At 36.8% G+C, this 18,847-nt stretch overlaps 3 protein-coding genes across 5 annotated transcripts; all 3 read right to left on the bottom strand.

Annotated features, from left to right (window-relative positions):
• Positions 1-1,278: 1,278 nt before the first annotated feature.
• Positions 1,279-5,980, bottom strand: LOC116727439 (gastrula zinc finger protein XlCGF57.1-like). 2 transcript variants are annotated; one of them, XM_032574868.1, is made up of 4 exons: positions 5,551-5,980; positions 5,319-5,485; positions 4,767-4,934; positions 1,279-3,486 (listed from the first exon to the last, which is right to left on the bottom strand). In XM_032574868.1, the coding sequence occupies exons 3-4, from the start codon at positions 4,882-4,884 to the stop codon at positions 1,979-1,981; spliced, it is 1,626 nt and encodes a 541-aa protein (XP_032430759.1). In that variant the 5' UTR covers positions 4,885-4,934; positions 5,319-5,485; positions 5,551-5,980; the 3' UTR covers positions 1,279-1,978. The 2 variants fall into 2 exon arrangements, with proteins under 2 accessions (XP_032430759.1, XP_032430758.1); XM_032574867.1 differs by having other exon boundaries at positions 5,319-5,476.
• A 586-nt stretch (positions 5,981-6,566) lies between these two features.
• LOC116727454 (zinc finger protein OZF-like) lies at positions 6,567-11,330 on the bottom strand. Its single transcript, XM_032574895.1, has 3 exons — positions 10,906-11,330; positions 10,610-10,809; positions 6,567-9,889 (listed from the first exon to the last, which is right to left on the bottom strand). Exons 2-3 carry the CDS (start codon positions 10,725-10,727, stop codon positions 8,628-8,630), a joined length of 1,380 nt encoding a protein of 459 aa, XP_032430786.1. The 5' UTR covers positions 10,728-10,809; positions 10,906-11,330; the 3' UTR covers positions 6,567-8,627.
• A 1,824-nt stretch (positions 11,331-13,154) lies between these two features.
• LOC116727436 (gastrula zinc finger protein XlCGF57.1-like) lies at positions 13,155-18,745 on the bottom strand. 2 transcript variants are annotated; one of them, XM_032574861.1, is made up of 5 exons: positions 18,347-18,745; positions 18,119-18,263; positions 17,804-18,038; positions 16,693-17,037; positions 13,155-16,112 (listed from the first exon to the last, which is right to left on the bottom strand). In XM_032574861.1, exons 3-5 carry the CDS (start codon positions 17,907-17,909, stop codon positions 14,779-14,781), a joined length of 1,785 nt encoding a protein of 594 aa, XP_032430752.1. In that variant the 5' UTR covers positions 17,910-18,038; positions 18,119-18,263; positions 18,347-18,745; the 3' UTR covers positions 13,155-14,778. The 2 variants fall into 2 exon arrangements, with proteins under 2 accessions (XP_032430752.1, XP_032430753.1); XM_032574862.1 differs by having other exon boundaries at positions 17,804-18,017.
• Between the last annotated feature and the right edge of the window lie 102 nt (positions 18,746-18,847).

The following is an 18,847-nucleotide window of genomic DNA, read 5'->3' as shown; positions in this document are numbered from 1 at the left end:
GATCTTTCAGTGAAAATGCTTTATTGCAAACACTACAAATAAATTGTTTCTCTCCAGTATGGACTTTCATGTGTTTTGCAAGATGACACTTTTGGATAAATCTGCTTTCACAGACTTCACAACCAAACAGCCGCTCCACTGTGTGGAGTTTCTCATGTCGCTGTATTTCATTTGTAAAACATTTATTACAGTCACTACAGCTAAATGGTCCATTGTGAACCTTATGGGCCTTTTAAGATGATGATGTTCTGAAAATCCTTTACTACAAACTCTACAAATAAACAGTTTCTCTCTTGTTTGGACAAGCACATGTCTGTCTAGATTATATTTGATTGAAAATCCTTTGCTGCAAACACTACAAATGAACCGTTTCTGTCCCGTGTGAACACATAGATGTTTCTTTAAATTCTCTTGGAAGGAAAATCCTGTATTGCAAGTATTACAAATAAACTGTTTCTCTTCTGTATGAACAAGCAGGTGTTTCTTCAGTAATGTTGATGAAAACCTTTACTACAATAACTACAAATGAGAAGTGTCTCTTCTGTGTGAACATTCATGTGTCTCTTTAGAGTCTGCTGTAGTGAAAAGCCTTTACCACAAACTCTACAAATGAACTTCTTCCCTCCTTGGTGAACATGCAGGTGTCTTTTTAGATTCTCCTGTAAAGCAAATCCTTTACTGCAAATGCTGCAAATGAAAGGTTTCTCTCCGGTGTGAACACGCATGTGACTCTTTAATCGCATTTGTTGAGAAAATCCTTTACTGCAAACACTACAGACAAAGGGTCTGTCTGCAGAGTGGATCCACACGTGGCTTTTTAAATTATGCTTTCTTTTAAATCTAGTTTCACAAACATCACAGGAAAAAGGTTTTTCTTCAGAGTGGACATCCAGGTTCTTGTTAAATAATTTATTTGCATGAAGCCTTCCACAATTATCACAGGCAAATAGTCTTTCTCCTGGGTGAAGTGTCACGTGAGTCTGAAGAGAAGTTGTTTCTTCAAATCTTTTACAGCAACGATCGGAGCCAAGCTCTCTCACTGCATAATCAAAAGCTTTCTGATTGAATATTTCACAATTTCATTCATTTCACTTTCTTCCGGCACCAGGCTCCGTACACCTCTCACAAAATTTCGCTCTGGGACTCCGCCGTCCCTCACGGATTTTTGTGCAATTCAGGTTTAATTACTGATAAAAACTTACATTTATTCTATCACATCAACCATTACAAAAAAAATTACATTTACTTTTTTGCATAGCAAAGAAACAGAACTTTCAATGAACTTCACAATTTGAAATTTAATTAAATACAATAAAATTTAGTCCAAACACAAATTTAGAAATATGTATTTAATAGGTTTTTAGTATATTTCAAAACAGTAGACTATGTACACGACTTCAAATGTCATTTAAATTCAAACCAGTTAGTTAAGGCAAGACAATATCTAAAACCTTAAGCTGAGTGTGGTCCATAGCCATGATTGGGAGACAGTTGTTTAAATGATGGATTGTAATATACACCAGAATCACAAAGCAAAGGTATTTCTCATGTGTGCATGAACATTTGAGTAACAGGACGGCTTTTCTACTCAAATCTACCACAGACATTGGAATTAAAAACTCTGGTTTCAATGCATCTTTTTCAGAAATAAAACCATAACTACAGCTAAATGTTTTCTTACAGGTGTGCACAGGCTCTACAATAATTAGGTGACATAACCCATGATGCGGTTAACCCAGGGAATTCTACAGAGCTGCCTGTTGATGTGATAGAACCCAATCTAAGTTTGCTTAGTTATAAAAAAAAAACTCACTACAGTTAACCTTTTTATAATTATCCTGGATGTGATGAATGGTTGACGACATCAAACTTTGTTTAAAGAGTCTGTACTCACTGAAGAAAAAAAGTTCTGGTTAAAGACGGAATGTGTGCCAACAGAAAGTGGAAAATGTGAAAAATTTGTTTTTCCAAAACACAATTAGTTGCACTCTTCATGAACATGCATGTGGCTCTTCAGATCTCCACGTCGTGAAAACGATTTATTGCAAACACTGCAAACAAACGGTTTCTCTCTTGTGTGGACATACATGTGCCTTGTTAGAATAATCTGTTGTGAAAATGCTTTACAACAAACACTGCAAACATATGGTTTTTCTCCTGAATGGACTCTCAAGTGGTTTTTAAGATGACACATCCTAAAAAATCTGTTTTTACAGACGTCACAACTAAATGGCCTCTCCTCTGTGTGAAGCCTCATGTGTCGCTCCAACTGGATTTCCTTCACAAAACGTTCACTACACTCGCTACAGCTAAATGGTGAAGTGTGAACCTCCATGTGTTTTTTCAAATATCCTTGTCGTGAAAATCTTTTAGAACAAACAGTGCAAACAAACGGTCTGTCTCCAGTGTGAACACGCGTGTGATTCCTCAGATTCTCTTGTCGTGAAAATCCTTTACTACAGACGCTACAAATAAATGGTTTTTCACCAGTGTGAATACGCATGTGTCTCTTTAGTACATTTTGCAAGGAAAATCCTTTACTGCATATGCTACAAATAAATGGTTTCTCTCCTGTGTGAATGCGCAGGTGGCTCTGGAGAACATTTTGTTGGGAAAAACCTTTACTGCAAACACTACAGGTAAACTGTTTATGTCCTGTGTGAACATGCATGTGTCTCTTTAGAACAACATCTTGTGCAAATCTTCTGTTGCAAACACTACAAACAAATGGTTTTTCTGCCGTGTGGATCCTCATGTGCTGTTTAATACTATCCTTTCTATGAAATCTTCTACCGCAAACCTCACAAGAAAAAGGTTTTTCTTCTGAATGGATTATCGCATGAGTCTTAAGAAAGTTCTTTGCATGAAACGCTTTGCCACAATAATCACATACAAATGGTTTCTCTCCAGTGTGGAGTCGCATATGTGTCTGAAGACGGCACTTTCCAATAAATCCTTTCCCACAAAGACCACAGTAATGTGTTCTCTTTCCAGTGTGAATCATCATATGGATTTTAACAGAAGTCTTATGTTTGAAACCTTTGCCACAAACACTGCAACCGAATAGCTCCTCTCTTACATGGACTCCAGTCTGAGCTGTATGTTTGGAACTCTTAGCTCTTTTACCTCTTGTACCTAATTTAACTTTTATCTTATTTTCTTGAAAAGAGTCTACTGGATCTTGGTTCCAGTCTGGTTCTGGTCCTCCACAGTCTTCTCCATTAGATTCTGTTTCCATCTGTTCAACTGACCAAATGGTTAAAGCTGCCGCCTCCCTGTTGTCTTCAGTTTTGTTGTGATAGATCACTGATAATTGAGGTTTCTCTTCATCTTCAATCTTCACAGTAAGTTGCTCTTCCTCCTGACTGATCCACAACTCCTCCTTTTCCTCTTTTATGTGGGGGTTGACAGGGTCCTGCTGGCCCAAATTGGGGGTCCAGTCATGAGGAACCTCTTTAATCACCAACATCTGATGGAGTGGCAACACTGAAACAAACGTGGACATTATTCAGAAAAGTTGCTTAACAAAGACACTTTCTAGATTCATAATCTAGTCAGCCAAAAGCTTAAAATTATTGGTAATCATCCAATATTATATTATTATAATCTATTATTAAATATACACATTACATTTTAAAGCTCAATCGTCATTTGTCTAATTGGGAAAAAAAGGCTAAATGAATAAATCTGGTGCTATTATTGAATCAAGTTTTCAATGAACAACATCAAAGAACCGATTCAACCAGATATTTAGAAATAATTTTTGTGCGAACCAATGACCATTTAATTCAGTTAGTGGAATGCTTATTAATGCTGACTTAGTACAAGTGTTGAAATGCCATTTTAGGGTAAATATAACATTTTAGGGTAAATATCATATGACTTTATTAATCTGATGGATACAACAAGTATGTTTTTCTTGAAAAAAGGAAGAAAAATTTTAGCTAATGTGTGACAATTATTGATTTATTACATTTGAATGCCTCCACAAAATACTAAATATAAATCTAAGAAAATTATGTATTTTTCCCCCATATATCTTAAAATCCCAAATGTTCCTTGAATTACAGAATCATGTACATATTTTCATCAATGTCAATATAAAAACGATTTATCAGAATCAGTTGCATCAAGTGTAAACATTGTCTCCTTTATTCAGAATGCCTGGAAAACAGTTAGACTCAAAATGTATTTTTAATCACATCAAAAGTTATCAACGTTGTCCCTGGTGCTTGTTTGATTTCTAAATACATTAGTGTGTGCTTGTCTGAATGGGTCGATGACAGGCATAAACTTTAAACACTTTGTAGAACGTCGCTTTATGAGGCTCAGTCTATTTACTTTTACTAGCTTACTGGCAGATTGGCCATATCCAATACAGCAGACAAAGTAAAGCATCACAGCAACGGGCCAATCTGCCCAATGAGGCATTGATGTATTTATGTCTGTGCTGTTTGCAAGAGGGTGGAAAAATGTAGGGGCTTCTGTGCGGTGCAGAGGAGGACTATGCACAGAGAGGCTATAGTCCTCCACGCAGCTGTCAAGGATTCAATTCCCAACCCATAGACATTTGCCCCTTTCTCTCTTTGTGACTGTCAATAAATTTCTCTAGAGCCCAGAATAGTTTTTAAAAAGTGACAAAAATTTATTTACAACTACACAGTCTCATTTTTAAGTGTAAATATGACTGGAATTTGTGTCTCTAGATTTTACTTTATTTTACATAACACTAAGAAGCCTGTAGTGACTGTTTTTGAGTCATTTACTGAGATCTTTGTTGTCTTGTGCTTCCTCCTCGTGTTCTGATGTGGATGCTGCAGGTATGGGAGACTCCAAGCTGAACCCTCCAGGTTCATCAGCTTCAACCTTCATCATCTGAGACATCCTCGTTCCACTTGAGATTCTCCATACAAGATGGATCTTCAATTTTTTTGCTGCCGGAAAGTAGAATCAGACACATTTTCAAATTAAATTCAGCTTACTTTACTTTACGAATCCCAAAGGGAAATTAAATGTTGTTGTAATTCATATTAAATCAAATTTCTTTAGAGTTATTGTAGATGGTGATGGCTGTGGGTAGGAAATGGCTGTGGTGCAGCGACCTGTATCGCAGCGCATTTGAAGGAGACTGACTAAAGACTCTCTTTTCAGTGTCTCTTTAGTCACAGGACCATCCTTAATGAACATGGTATTCATGACCATGATTGAAAAATAATAATAGTAATAATAACATAAAATTTCAGAGAAAGTACATAGCTACTCCAAAGTGCTGCTACCCTGAGTAAAAAATATAGAAATCAGAGCAGAGAGTCTGATACCTTGGTCAGTATTTCTGGGTCCACTCTGAAACTGCCTCCAGTTTCTGTCTTCGGCAGGACAACAAGATCAGAGGAAGTGTCCAAAAACGATGATCAGGTCTTATCTCTCTGCTGCTTTAGCTCCATGGTGACCACCGCTTCCTTCTCTTATTGCTTATCTGAATGAACTGCAAATGTCGGCTAGAAATTATCACAGAGGTTCACAGCAAACACGTAAAAGCGACATCCTTACCGAGATGGTCAATCAGAGTCTGGGAGATTTAGCAAGGACATTTTTATCACACATATTTCACACAAACGAGCGTCTTTCGTCGGGATATAGCCAGTCAAGCTAACACTGTCATCGTACTTACAAAGAATAAACGCAAACCAAGATGGTCCGGGTTATACGTTGACGACGTCGCCGCCATATTGTGAGTGGCTATGGACAGTTCTGTCTCGAAGGGCGTTGAGTAAAGCGGTGAGACTGCGAGGTCTGCTGGGGTAGTATGAGCCATCAGCAGGCAGATATACTTAAATTAGTTGTGGTACGAAATTAAAAATATATAATCTAATAAACTAGAGCCTTTAGACAGTTTTGACTCATTGTTAAATATCATTAAGAGTTTTGTAGAGCACTTCATGTATTAGGTAACATAAATAGAAAAGGTTGTTTTTTTTTTCATTAAGAGCTGATTGGAAATTTAGTCCCAACATGAAGAAGTGTTGTTCATGGAATACAAGTAACAAGTGAAAAAGGCAGATAACTTCTTAAAACAACAACAGCAAACAAAAGTGGAATTTGTGAACTTTACCAACGTATTAAAGTTTCAAAGCTCTGGTCATCCCTAAAGGAAATGAAGTCTGATCAGGAAACATTTTAAAACGCTGAAGGTACCATGGGTCATTTCTCTTATAAAGCTGACATTTTTCTTACAAAGCATGTGTTGCAACATAATACCCAGTAAAACTGTTGGCTTTGTGCATGTGAATGTAAAGCTACATAAAAGAGATAAACCAAAGTTGGTTCATTGACTGAAAAAAAAAATAATACTGCTCTCCTATTTTACATCTGGGCATTTTACATTTGATCATTTTCAGAAGCAGATGTATTATATCTTCAGTAAATTTCATACTTAAAAACAACAGCACTTAATTCAACAAAATGTGACGCTATGCATAATCATGTTTATACATAATTGTACAATAGTGATTAAGAGTAAACTGAGTACCACACTGTGAAGCAGAAATCAGTAGTCAGATTGCAAATTCTGGTTGTTAGAACTGAAAAAAAGAAATTTTATTCAAGTTTATTTGTAACACATTTCAGCAACAAAGGAATTCAAACTGCTTTACATAATGAAAACGTAAATATCCCCTCCAAAAAATCATTTTATTTTGTTCAGTGTGTTAACATCTTTGGCATCACTTTCTTCAGCCCAACTTCACCTAAGTGATCTATTATTTTAACCTAACCAATTTTGGCAAAAATATTTCCCCAGAAAATAAAAAAATATTCAATGCAAAAGTTAAAAAAAAAACAATTACCGTATTTTTCGGACTATAAGCCGCTACTTTTTTCCCACGCTTTGAACCATGCGGCTTATAGCCCGGTGCGGCTTACATATGCAAGTTTCCAGTTTTTAAAAGAAAAAAACTTTGTGGGTGCAGCTTTTAGTGAGGTGCGCTCTATAGTCCGGAAAATACGGTACAATAAAATCCAGAAACATGCACAGTGAACTTTATAGAACCAGAATTTGAAAATAAAAACGGACTCAAATGTAAACATATGAAGGTAAGATTAAAATGTTGCCACCAACTTCTGCTTTTGTGAATTTGGCGCAACTTACATATTAAAATGAATGACATACCTCTTTTATAATCACATGTCATTTTATGTGGTTTATGTACATCAAACAAACACTAAGAGTTAAAAATCTATACCTTTTGAAAGAAACTTATGTTGATATTAGTTGCACTGTTGCCTTGCACCAAACTGGCTCACATCTGTTATACATGAAAACTCTTCCTAGATGGAGTTTGCATGTATTCCCTTAGATGCTTGGGTTCTCTCCAGGTACTCCGGCTTCATCCCACAGCCAAAAACATGACTGTTGGGTCAACTGGTCTCTCTAAATTGTCCATAGGTGTGTGTGCATGGTTGTTTGTCCTGTGTGTATCTCTGTTACCCTGTAATGGACTGATGACCTGCATACCTTGCTTCTCACCCAATGATTGAGGTAAGTAGGCATCAGTTCCCCAGAACCCTGCACGGATAAGCAGGGGGATAAAAGCTAAATAGATAGTATTTCTCGAATTGACTTCATATTTTCTTTTTTGTCACAAGCTTTAAAAATGTCATATGATCTGATCACAGACTTTGAAGTGTTACACAAGACCATACATGAAAATTCATTAAATAAACATACATTTCTATCTGGATTACTCAAACCGATCATTAAGGAATCTTTTCTCCTAAATCCACTTTAACAAAAAGGCCAGAAATATAGTTGTCATCAAATTTCTGAGGTTCATTTTTAGTCAGATACTCCATGGTAAACACTCCTAATCACCATAAATCAGGGGTGTCCAAAGTCAGAACCTGAGATTTCCTATCCTTTAACTTTTAGATGTGTCCCTGCTTCTACACACCTGAATCCAATGAATGGCTCGTAACCAGGCCTTTGCAAAGCTGAAAGATGCTGATGAACAATTTGATTCTGGTGTGTTGGAAAAGGGAGACATCTAAAAGTTGCAGGATGATAGCTATCAAGGACTAGAGTTGGGCAACCCTGCCAATAATGAAAAACATAAATATATGTTTCTACTACAGTGAGATGTATGTGGGTAGGGGAGTTCATATTTTTTAGTTTGTCTGCTTTGTCAAGACAAATTATTTTCTTTAAAGTTTTTGATATATACAACATTTTTATAATAACTTAAGATAATAGTTAATTTATTGTGCTGTAAAATGGCACAATGTGCCTGAGAAATACATAATAGCCACCCTTTAACTTTCCGGCCAACAGCTTACATAAGTTTGTTTACAAGCGCTTCATTAAATCCTTATAACTAAACAAAAGACAAAAATCCCACTCTGTGGAAGCTTGTGGTTCATATACCCCCTTAAATCTACCTATGTTGTAGCAGAAAGCCAGTAAACGTCCAAGGTAACAGCCAAACTCTGTTCCTCTGGTTATGCTGCCTCCTCCCAGTGTGGACCTCAGGCAAGAATTTAGCTACATCAAAATCTCAGTCAACAATATACAAAACATTGAAAAGTGCATAGTGGTCAGATAAGGTCTTTAACTGTATTTTATCTGTAACAGGTCAACTTACCTCAACTTGTGGAGTGTGAACATCCATGTGGTTTTTCAGATAAGCTTGTCGTGAAAATCCTTGACTGCAAACACTACAAATAAATGGTTTATCCCCTGTGTGAACACGCATGTGACTTTCTAGATGGTTTTGTTGTGAGAATCCTTTGCAACAAAAACTACAAATGAATGGTTTCTCCCCAGTGTGAACACGCATGTGTCTCTTCAGATTCTCTTGCAGTGAAAATCCTTTATTGCAAACACTACAAACAAATGGTTTCTCTCCTGTGTGAACGCGCATGTGACTTTTTAGATGACTCTGTAGGGAAAATGCTTTGCTACAAAAACTGCAAATAAAGGGTTTCTCACCTGTGTGAACAAGCATGTGAGTCTTTAGACTCTGCTGTAATGCAAATCCTGTACTACAAACACTGCAAATAAACGGTTTCTCCCCTGTGTGAACACACATGTGACTTTTGAGATGATTTTGTCGTGAAAATCCTTTACTGCAAACACTACAAACAAATGGTTTCTCTGCAGAGTGGATCCACATGTGCTTTTTAAGGGTTTCTTTTCTTTTAAACCCTGAACCACAAACATCACAGGAAAAAGACTTTTCCCCTGAATGGACCTCCAAGTGACTTTTAAGAATCGCCTTTCTATGAAACCTCCTACCACAATCAGCACAGGCAAATGGTCTCTCACCAGTGTGGACTCTCATGTGTGTCTGAAGAGAACTCTTCTTTTTAAATACTTTACCACAAAGGTCACAGCTATGTTCTCTCTTCCCATTGTGTGTCAACATGTGCATTTCAGTAGAAGTTTGACATTTGAACCATTTTCCACAAATTTTGCAACCAAATGGCTTCTCTTCAGTTTGTGCTTCTATCTTAGATGTGAGTTTGGAAAGTGGATTAGATGTATTACCTATGTTGTAAACTATTGTGTGACTTTCTTGAGAAGCACATAAAGGTTCTAAGTTATTATCTGGTTCTGGTCCTCCACTGACCTCTCCGTCAGGTTCTGTTTTTATCTGTCCAGCTGAGCTGCTGGTTGGAGCTTCTATCTGCCTGTTATCTTCAGTTTTAATTTGCTTAGGCTCTGATATCTTAGGTTTCTCTTCTTCTTCATCCTTCCCAGCAAACTGTTCTTCCTCCTGACTGATCCACTGTTCCTCCTCTTCCTCCTTTATGTGGGGGGGCTCTGGGCCATGCTGGTCCAAACAGGAGCTCCAGTCATGAGGAACCTCTTCTTTAATCACCAATATCTGATAGACTGGGAAGAGTGAACAACAAAAGTACATTCATGACTGTTTGGAAACAGTTTTAATGATTAAAAAATCTAAATGAAAAAATAAATCAATAAATAAAGGCATGCTTTTTGAAAACTAAGAAACAAAACAAAATCAATACTGATAAATGCAAATGTACATTTTCTTCTTTCTTATTTTCGGTTTTTGTGTTTTACCATTTACCTATCACCTTTCTGCTGGTAAATATGAATTTCCCTGTTGGGAGAGGCTACAGGTTATGTTTATTCTATAAGGTTATCTTATTTGGATAGAAATGTTTTAAGATGAGACTTCCCCAGACCATTCAAAATGGTCTGGGGAAATAATCAAGTGCTTTTAAACTACTGAGTAGCTCAGAGATGTTAAGTAACATAAATTCTCATAACTCAAACCACACTGTCATGCTTTACTTGACTTGAATACCATGCAGTTAAACTGAGTCTTTAGTAGCACCGTAACATTTTCCAAATTCTGAGCAGACCTGATGAGAAGAGATAAAACAGGCTGGGACATTATGTGATTCTGCGTTGCAAAAGTAGAATCACATCTACTTCTAAGTCCGCATTTTGAGACACCTAAAAGCATCGGGTTACTTGATCTCAGTGTTCCAGATAAAGAATTAAGTTGCAAGAAATCCAGAAGATGGAGCCAGACTCTTAAGCTTAGCTTGTTCCAATCCAGATAAAACCATGTGAGCCACTTACTGAGATCTTTGCTGTCTTGTGTTTCCTCCTTGTGTCCTGATGTGGATCCTGCAGGTATGGGAGGATCCAAGCTGAACCCTCCAGGTTCATCAGCTTCGACCTTCATCGTCTCGGACATCCTGGCTCCCCCTGGGATTCCCCCCTTTTCACAATCCTTGTTTACAACTTTCACATGTTGTAGTACATCCAGGTTTCTGAAACTTGAGTCGGATACAAATAAACACCTGATTTGGTGAAGCAGAAAATTTAAACTGTACCAGAGCTGAAGCGATGCTGCAAAGCAGAGAGTCTGATACCTTGGTCAACACTTCTGGGTCCACTTTGTCCCTAGTCTCTCGGTCCTCAGCTGGACAACATGGTCAGAGGAGGTGTCCACAGAGGACGTGGTCTTCTCCACATAGTCTCACAAACCCGTGCGGATTCGTCTTGTAGCTCTAAACCATGATCTTTTAAAAGCTTTAACCTCGGAAACACTAACTCGTTGCTGTTAGCTGCGTTAGCTCCACGGATGCTAATAGTCCCGTCTGTAAATGACTGTTAATTACATTATGAACTGCAAACGAATAATCCCAGCTGTTTTCAATAAATAGGTAAACGTAATAGTTTACCGAAAACGTTCCAGGACAGAGTCTGAGACATCAATTACATATTTAACGCAAACTTTAAGTCATATTTCTGTCGGGACTTATCCCGTCGAGCTAACGTTGCTTCGTTAGCTCACTTCCTGCTCACTAACCAATGAATGGTGAGAAAAGTTCTGACGCAAAAACAAACATTTCCAGCTTTTAGGTTTCATATTAAAACAGTATGGGAATCAAGTAATTGTTCAAGTTCACAATATTACATGAATTGGATTTTAGAGAATGCCTATATATCCTCTTTTTCGCCTTTAAAAAGTGTTTTTTAAACTCTATGTAAAATAGGTTGATGTGTAAATAACTATTTGAAAACGTAAACGATTATTAAGTCATACATGAGACCATTGAGCTAAATTAAAAAATAATGTACAAGTAGGGTTAGATAATGTAATGAGTCATTTGTCTACCAAAATATGTTTTTCAACATTTTTGTTATGTATTTACAGATTTTTGATTTTGTTTTTACTGATGCAAATTTAAAATCCTATGGAGGCCCCTGGGGGATTTGCATTCCCCTGCAATACCTTTGTGAAAAATAAATATACTTAGTATATAAAATTGTACCATACTTGAATCCAGATTAATCATCAGTGTACTTCAAGTTTGTTAAGGAATATTTAACTTGGAGCTTTTTATTTTGGAACAACTAATTTTGTGAATAATGTATTTGAATTGTAATTAAATTGTAGAAAATCACAATTTGAAGTGTACTAATAATTGTACTATCAAGAGCTTTTCTGGAACAACCAAAGGTATACTTTGTACATTTTAAGTATAAGGCTTTTAATGTAATAAAAACAAGCTAGATTAGTATATCTTAAGTGTATCATTTTTGTGATCAAATTACATTTGAAATATATTAAGAATGTCTTCTAAATATATAAGCATTATATATTTTATATATTAGCACTGTGATCACAGTATGCTCCAATTAAACTTTTGGTTTATATTCATTGCCAGTACACTGTTTAGTTACTTATCAATGTCTTTTATTATTATTCTTTGCCACTTTGTACATTACATGCTTCACTACACACTACAGTAGTGCAAACATATTAAGCTACCATTATACAGAAGGATCAATTGCAACACACTTTACGATAGGGAAAAAAAAATACTGTTATCCATCCATTTTCTGTTCACCCTTTGTCCCTAATGGGGACAAAGAGACATTCCAGGCAAGAGGCGGGGTACACTGTGGACAGGTCGCCAGTCTGTCGCAGCACAAAGACATACAGGACAAACAACCATGCACACACACACACACACACCTAGGGAGAATTTAGAGAGACCAATTAACCTGACAGTTCTGTTTTTGGACTGTGGGAGGAAGCCGGAGTACCCGGAGAGAACCCACGCATGCACAGGGAGAACATGCAAACTCCATGCAGAAAGACCCCGGCCGGGAATCGAACCCAGGACCTTCTTGCTGCAAGGCAACAGTGCTACCAACTGCACCACTATGCAGCCCTTATACTGTTATATTAATTAGAATTTAAAGTATATTTGAGAAAATATATAATTTTAGAAAGTGTACTAAAATATATATTTTTAAAGAGTATTATAAGAATGCTTTAAAAAAATTATTTTATATTTTTATTATAATCTTAAGTATACCCACTTGATAACATACTAACAATGTATTTCAGAAAAATACATCATATTTAAAATACACTTAAATATATATATTTTTTTCACCAAGGTAATAATGTACTTGCTAGTCAGTTCATGCGGCACCTTGAATACTGAAAAATTTCCTGCAACAATATAACCTTTTTATAAGATCTTTACATTTATGCTGTGATCAATGTTTTCAAAAATAACAAAACATTTCATCCATCTCAGGTAATTTGCAAGACTAATAGGTCAATTTTTTTGCAATTATAGAATAAACATCAGTCTGAACACATCTTTTAAACATTTTTATTAAAAAGGCTTTAGACAAACTTTAACAACAGTTCTCAGTTACTTTAATACACATATTTTTGCATCAGGTAACATGAAACGGAGAGAGAATGAGACTATATTTTAAAGAGATGCATCATTTGTACAATTTCAACGATTTAACCTGCAGCCACCTCAATTAAAAATACAAACGAGAAAAAAAACACATGAATCAAAACCTTAGAAACTGACCCATTTGGCAGTGAGTGAACTAGGGGTCCCAGGATACAAAAAAGAAAATACTTTATACGCAATGCTATTTCTGATACAGTTGTATCAGAAGATATTTTGAAGACACAGTGTTCTTTCTAGTTACAAGCCAAATATATGACTAATTACAATATGACAAGTTAATGTCCCTAATTAGGTTAAAACCAATAAGCTGGAATCAACTAAGCTCTCATTCAGAAAAGTGCATAATTTCTTTTTTCAAAACAAAGAGCAAAGTATAACTGAACCAGTATCCAGAACAAATAGAAAATATATAATTGTGCTCTTTGCTGCTCGGACAGAAATGGGAGGCAAGTGATCTCTTTGAAGCAAACTGCAGGCATATGGTTGCTAGCAATTAAATGTAATGAGTGGATAGACGTGATCATTAGCATTTCTCATCTTTGAAATGCTAATGGAGTTCTGGAGTTTATCACAAGCAAATAATTCAGCTGTACTTACTAAACTGTATCAGTGCTTATTTTACAACCATAAAACTATGGAATAATGCCAGCAAAGCTAATTCTTAGCAGGTCCAGCATACAAGCCTGCTGGTGTACTTACATTCTTATATTCAGAATTACTGTATTTTAACTCGAGGATTTACTAATATAATGTAATGAAATGAAATGTAATAAAATCAGCCAGATAATCACGTATGCAGTACTTACATATTCCATATATAGTATGTTTGAGGATTCTTTTAATCTCCGGTGGCAGCCATTCATTCATCCCAAGGTTTTGTTTCAGAGTACCGGTCCCACATGATTCCCCTTCAGACTAGCCAGAGGCAATTAACAAACAGCTGGTGGAACTGCACATCTGCTGAGCTCATTATAGGAGTTACTTCTCAGTGCAATGCTGGTAAAAATGTTGATAAATGGTTAAGAGAGGAGAGAGGTGATGATTTCTTGAAAATAAAGTGTTGTAAAGAGCAGAACCTTCTTAAAGACATAGAGGCCCAATTTCAAAGTGTTAAATTACCAAGTCAAATTTCTTTTAGGCCATATTTGTTATGTACAGTACTTGTATAATAACTCAAAGGAACATAGTTGATTACGCTATAAAATGATTCTCTGTGGATGGAAAACATTTAATACTGCCGTTTTAAATATCAGGCTTTCATTGTAGTACAAAAGCTGAGAATAGACCAGTTATTGTTGATCTGCTCTAGGTTTTTCTAATCATTATATTGATCATCAAATGAAAACTTTTGGCCATCTAAATTTTTGACACTTTATTTTGACATTTCAATTAGATTTTTAAAGATTTTTTATTTAAATGTATTTGCTCAGTGAAATAATCTAGGTTGGCATTAGCATGCCTCTTTAAGGATATGCTAATGCAGTCTGATCAACCTCACGTCAGGATTTTGATTCATTCCTTGCAACCCTCGTGAACACTCATGTGAGTCTTCAGATTCCCATGTTGTGAAAACGCTTTACTGCAAACATTACAAACAAACGGTTTTTCGCATGTGTGAACCCGCATGTGTCTCTTTAGACGATCTTGTTGTGAAAATCCTTTACTGCAAAGAGTACAAACAAATGGTTTCTCCCCTGAATGGACTCTCATGTGGTTGTCAAGATGACACTTCTGAATAAATCTGGTTTTACAGATATCACACCCAAAAGGCCTCTCCTCTGTGTGGACCTTTACATGCCGCTCCAACTGGATTTCCTTCACAAAATGTTTACCACACTCACTGCAGCTAAATGGTGCAGTGTGAACATCCATATGTTTCTTTAAATATCCTTGTCGTGAAAATCCTTTACAGCAAACACTGCAAACAAATGGTCTGTCTCCAGTGTGAACACGCATGTGGCTCTTTAAATTCTCTTGTCGTGAAAATCCTTTACAACAAACGCTACAAATAAATGGTTTCTCACCCGTGTGAATAAGCATGTGCCTTTTTAGTACAGTTTCTAGGGAAAATCCTTTACTGCAAACACTACAAATAAATGGTTTCTCTCCTGTGTGAATACATAAGTGATTCAATAGTGTATTTTGTTGGGAAAAACCTTTACTGCAAAAACTACAAGTAAACGGTTTATGTGCTGTGTGAACATGCATGTGCCTTTCCAGAAAATTTTCTTGTGAAAATCCTCTGTTGCAAACACTACAAACAAATGGTTTTTCTGAAGTGTGGCTCCTCATGTGCTGTTTAATACTACTCTTTCGATGAAATTTTCTACCACAAACGTCACAGAAAAAAGGTTTTCCTTCTGAATGGGTCTTCTCATGAGTCTTGAGAAAGTTCTTTGCATGAAACCCTTTACCACAATAATCACAAACAAATGGTTTCTCCCCAGTGTGGAGTTGCCTATGTGTATGAAGATGATACGTTGCAGTTCCTTTACCTTTACTGTGAACAGCCATTTTACTTTCTTGGGAAGAGTCTTCTGAATATGCGTTCCTGTCTGGTTCTGGTCCTCCACAGTCCTCTCCATCACATTCTGTTATCATCTGTTCAACTGACCAAGTTGTTAAAACTGCTGTCTCCATATTGTCTCCAGTTTTATTGTGGTAGAGCTCTGATAACTGAGGTTTCTCTTCATCTTCAATCTTCACAGTAAGTTGCTCTTCCTCCTCACTAATCCACAGTTCCTCCTCTTCCTCCTTTATGTGGGGATCTGGGTCCTGTTGGCCCAAACTAGGATTCCAGTCATGAGGAACCTCCTTAATCACCAACATCTGATGGAGTGGGAGCACTGAAATACAATAATCAAAAGTTGATTAGCAAATCCATGTTACATTGATACACAAGAGTCAGCAAAAAAGAGGCACATTTTTATTGAAAGCACTTTGTGCCAAATGTAAATAGATAGTTACCACAGAATGATGTAACTGTAATAATGTAAATGTAACAATAATATTAGAGACAAGAATATTTAATGTATCGATTGCAAATGCCAGCCAACACCGAGTCAAGTAGCACTTTGTATTTCAGATTCCCAAGCAGCACCTTCTTTTAAAATTTTTGAGATATGAATAAAAATCTGTAAATGAGCACATTTCCTAAAATTATTTGGAGTTATGTTCCACATAAAAATACACTAAGAAGTGAATCTGCCAATACTGGACTGCGAATAGGAAGGGTCCACTGTAGTAGCAATAAAAGTGGTCTGAGGTCATACTTCTATCATCTGAGCATAAAATTCTTGTCTGCAATGTTTCCAGTACTGAATAAAAATATGCACATGTCCTCCTTAAATGCACGTCTGTAGCATGTGAGCACATTGTTTCATGTTTTTGTGAACACTGCTTGGGAAAACTTTTTAGACCCTTTACCTCTTCTGTGAATTGTCATCTTGCTCCTTTGAGAGGAACATGCTGGGTCCAGGTTCATGTCTGATTCTGGTCTCCCACAGTCCTTTCTATCAGGTTCTTTTTCCATCTGTCCAACTGAACAAGCGGGCAAAGTTTTTGTTGCTCTGTTGTCTTCAGTTTTTATTTGCTGAAGCTCTGGTAACTGAAGTTTCTCTTCATCTTCCATCTTCACAGTAAGCTGCTCTACCTCCTGACTGATCCACTGCTCCTCTTCTTCCTCCTTCATGTGGGGGGGTTGTGGATCCTCCTGGTCCGAACTGGAGGTCCAGGGATGGGGAACCTCTTTAATCACCAACATCTGACGGACTGGCAGAGGTGAACAAGCCATGGACATTAATCAAAAAATCCACAGAAGAATGATTTACATTAATAGAGTACATCAAATCGATTGATCAGTAGGACAAAAACTAGAGGTTTGATGTAGCAATTCCAAGCTAAAGGTGCCATCTAAATATACCTTAGTGTAAAGACCCTTAGCAGGTTGTCAAAAAAAAAAGAAGGAGAATTCAAATATTTTCCCATATTTAACCAGTCTTGGAAAATGGTTAAAATTTTATTTCATATTTTTACCCAATGTTTTAAGAATACATAGTAAATCTGAACATTAGATTAGTTTAGTTTGTGTTTAACATGGTAGAGTGAAGTAACTCAATGCCTTGTCCAAAATATGGCACCTCCATGTGTATCTATATCAAAATTGTCTGAAGGTTAAAATACATCATGTTGGGGAGTTGACATTAACCATTAGGCAAACATTTGGATATCATTATCTTATATCACACAGTTTCAGCAGAGAAAAACTGAAGTGTTGTGGGCAAAAATAGACATAAATAAAGTTGAAGGGGTAAAAACACATGGCATACAGGTTACTTAGAACCTCTGAAGTTAAAAACTGAATATAAAACCTTTCATCATTAAAACATTAGTGTTTCTTCACAAATTACTCCAGATTGACTCTACAGACAAATGGTTTTAAAAGTTGACCCAGTCCTGATCATTTAAGATGATTTTTAAAATTCCTTTTTAGATTAAACAAAGAACTCTGTAGTGACTGTTTCTGTGCGTCACTTACTGAGACCTTTGTTGTCTCGTCTTTCCTCCAGTTCCGATGTCGATCCTGCAGGTAGGGGGGGGAACCCTCCAGGTTCATCTGCTTCAACCTTCATCATCTCAGTCATCCTCGCTCCACCTGGGATTCCCCTGTTCACAATCCTTGTCTTCAACCCTCACAAGTTCTAATGGATCAAGGCTTCAGTCATATTAACAGGATCTTCTGCTGCCTGAAACTGCCTGACACAAATCAGGATCTAATCAAAGAAAGTATATTATCAAAAAATGTAAACCATAAGAGATCTGAAGCGACACTGCAGAGAAGAGCGTCTGATACCTTGGTTCTGGGTGGGTCCACTCTGAAACTATCTCCAGTCTCTCTGTCCTCAGCTGGACAACAATGTAAGAGGAAGTGTCCACAAACGATGATACGGTCTTTCCTGTCTGCTGCTTTAGCTCCATGGTCACCAGCGCTCCATTCTCTAATTACATATAATGAACGGCAAATGTCGGCTAGAAATAATCACAGAGGTTCACAGCAAACACGTAAAAGCGACATCCTTACCGAGATGGTCAATCAGAGTCTGGGAGATTTAGCAAGGACATTTTTATCACACATATTTCACACAAACAAGCGTCTTTCGTCGGGATATAGCCAGTCAAGCTAACACTGTCATCGTAATTAATCCTCATTCCAACAAATAATAAACGCAAACCGAGCTGGTCCGGGTTACACGTTGACGACGTCGCCGCCATATTGAGAGTGGCTATGTCCAGTTCTTCTCCGAAGGATATTGAGCCAAGCGCTGAGACTGTGGTTTGCTGGGGCAATATGAGCCATCAGCAGATGGATTTAAATTAGTGGTGGAACTATATTAAAAAATAATGTACTGAATTATATGCTTTAAAGCGCATCACACACTAGGCATCATTTAGTGTTAAGATTCTTAAAGAATCCTTTTTGTTTTACTTATTAAACAAACATTAAAATATTGCATTTGTATAATGATGAAGAGCTGAATGTTATGTCCAGTAGAAGTGAGTAACTGGTGCCAGGAGTTGCTTT

This window comes from Xiphophorus hellerii, chromosome 10, assembly GCF_003331165.1.
Source record: "Xiphophorus hellerii strain 12219 chromosome 10, Xiphophorus_hellerii-4.1, whole genome shotgun sequence".
Taxonomy (NCBI): Eukaryota; Metazoa; Chordata; class Actinopteri; order Cyprinodontiformes; family Poeciliidae; genus Xiphophorus; species Xiphophorus hellerii.
This window is presented reverse-complemented; position numbering and strand designations above follow the sequence as displayed.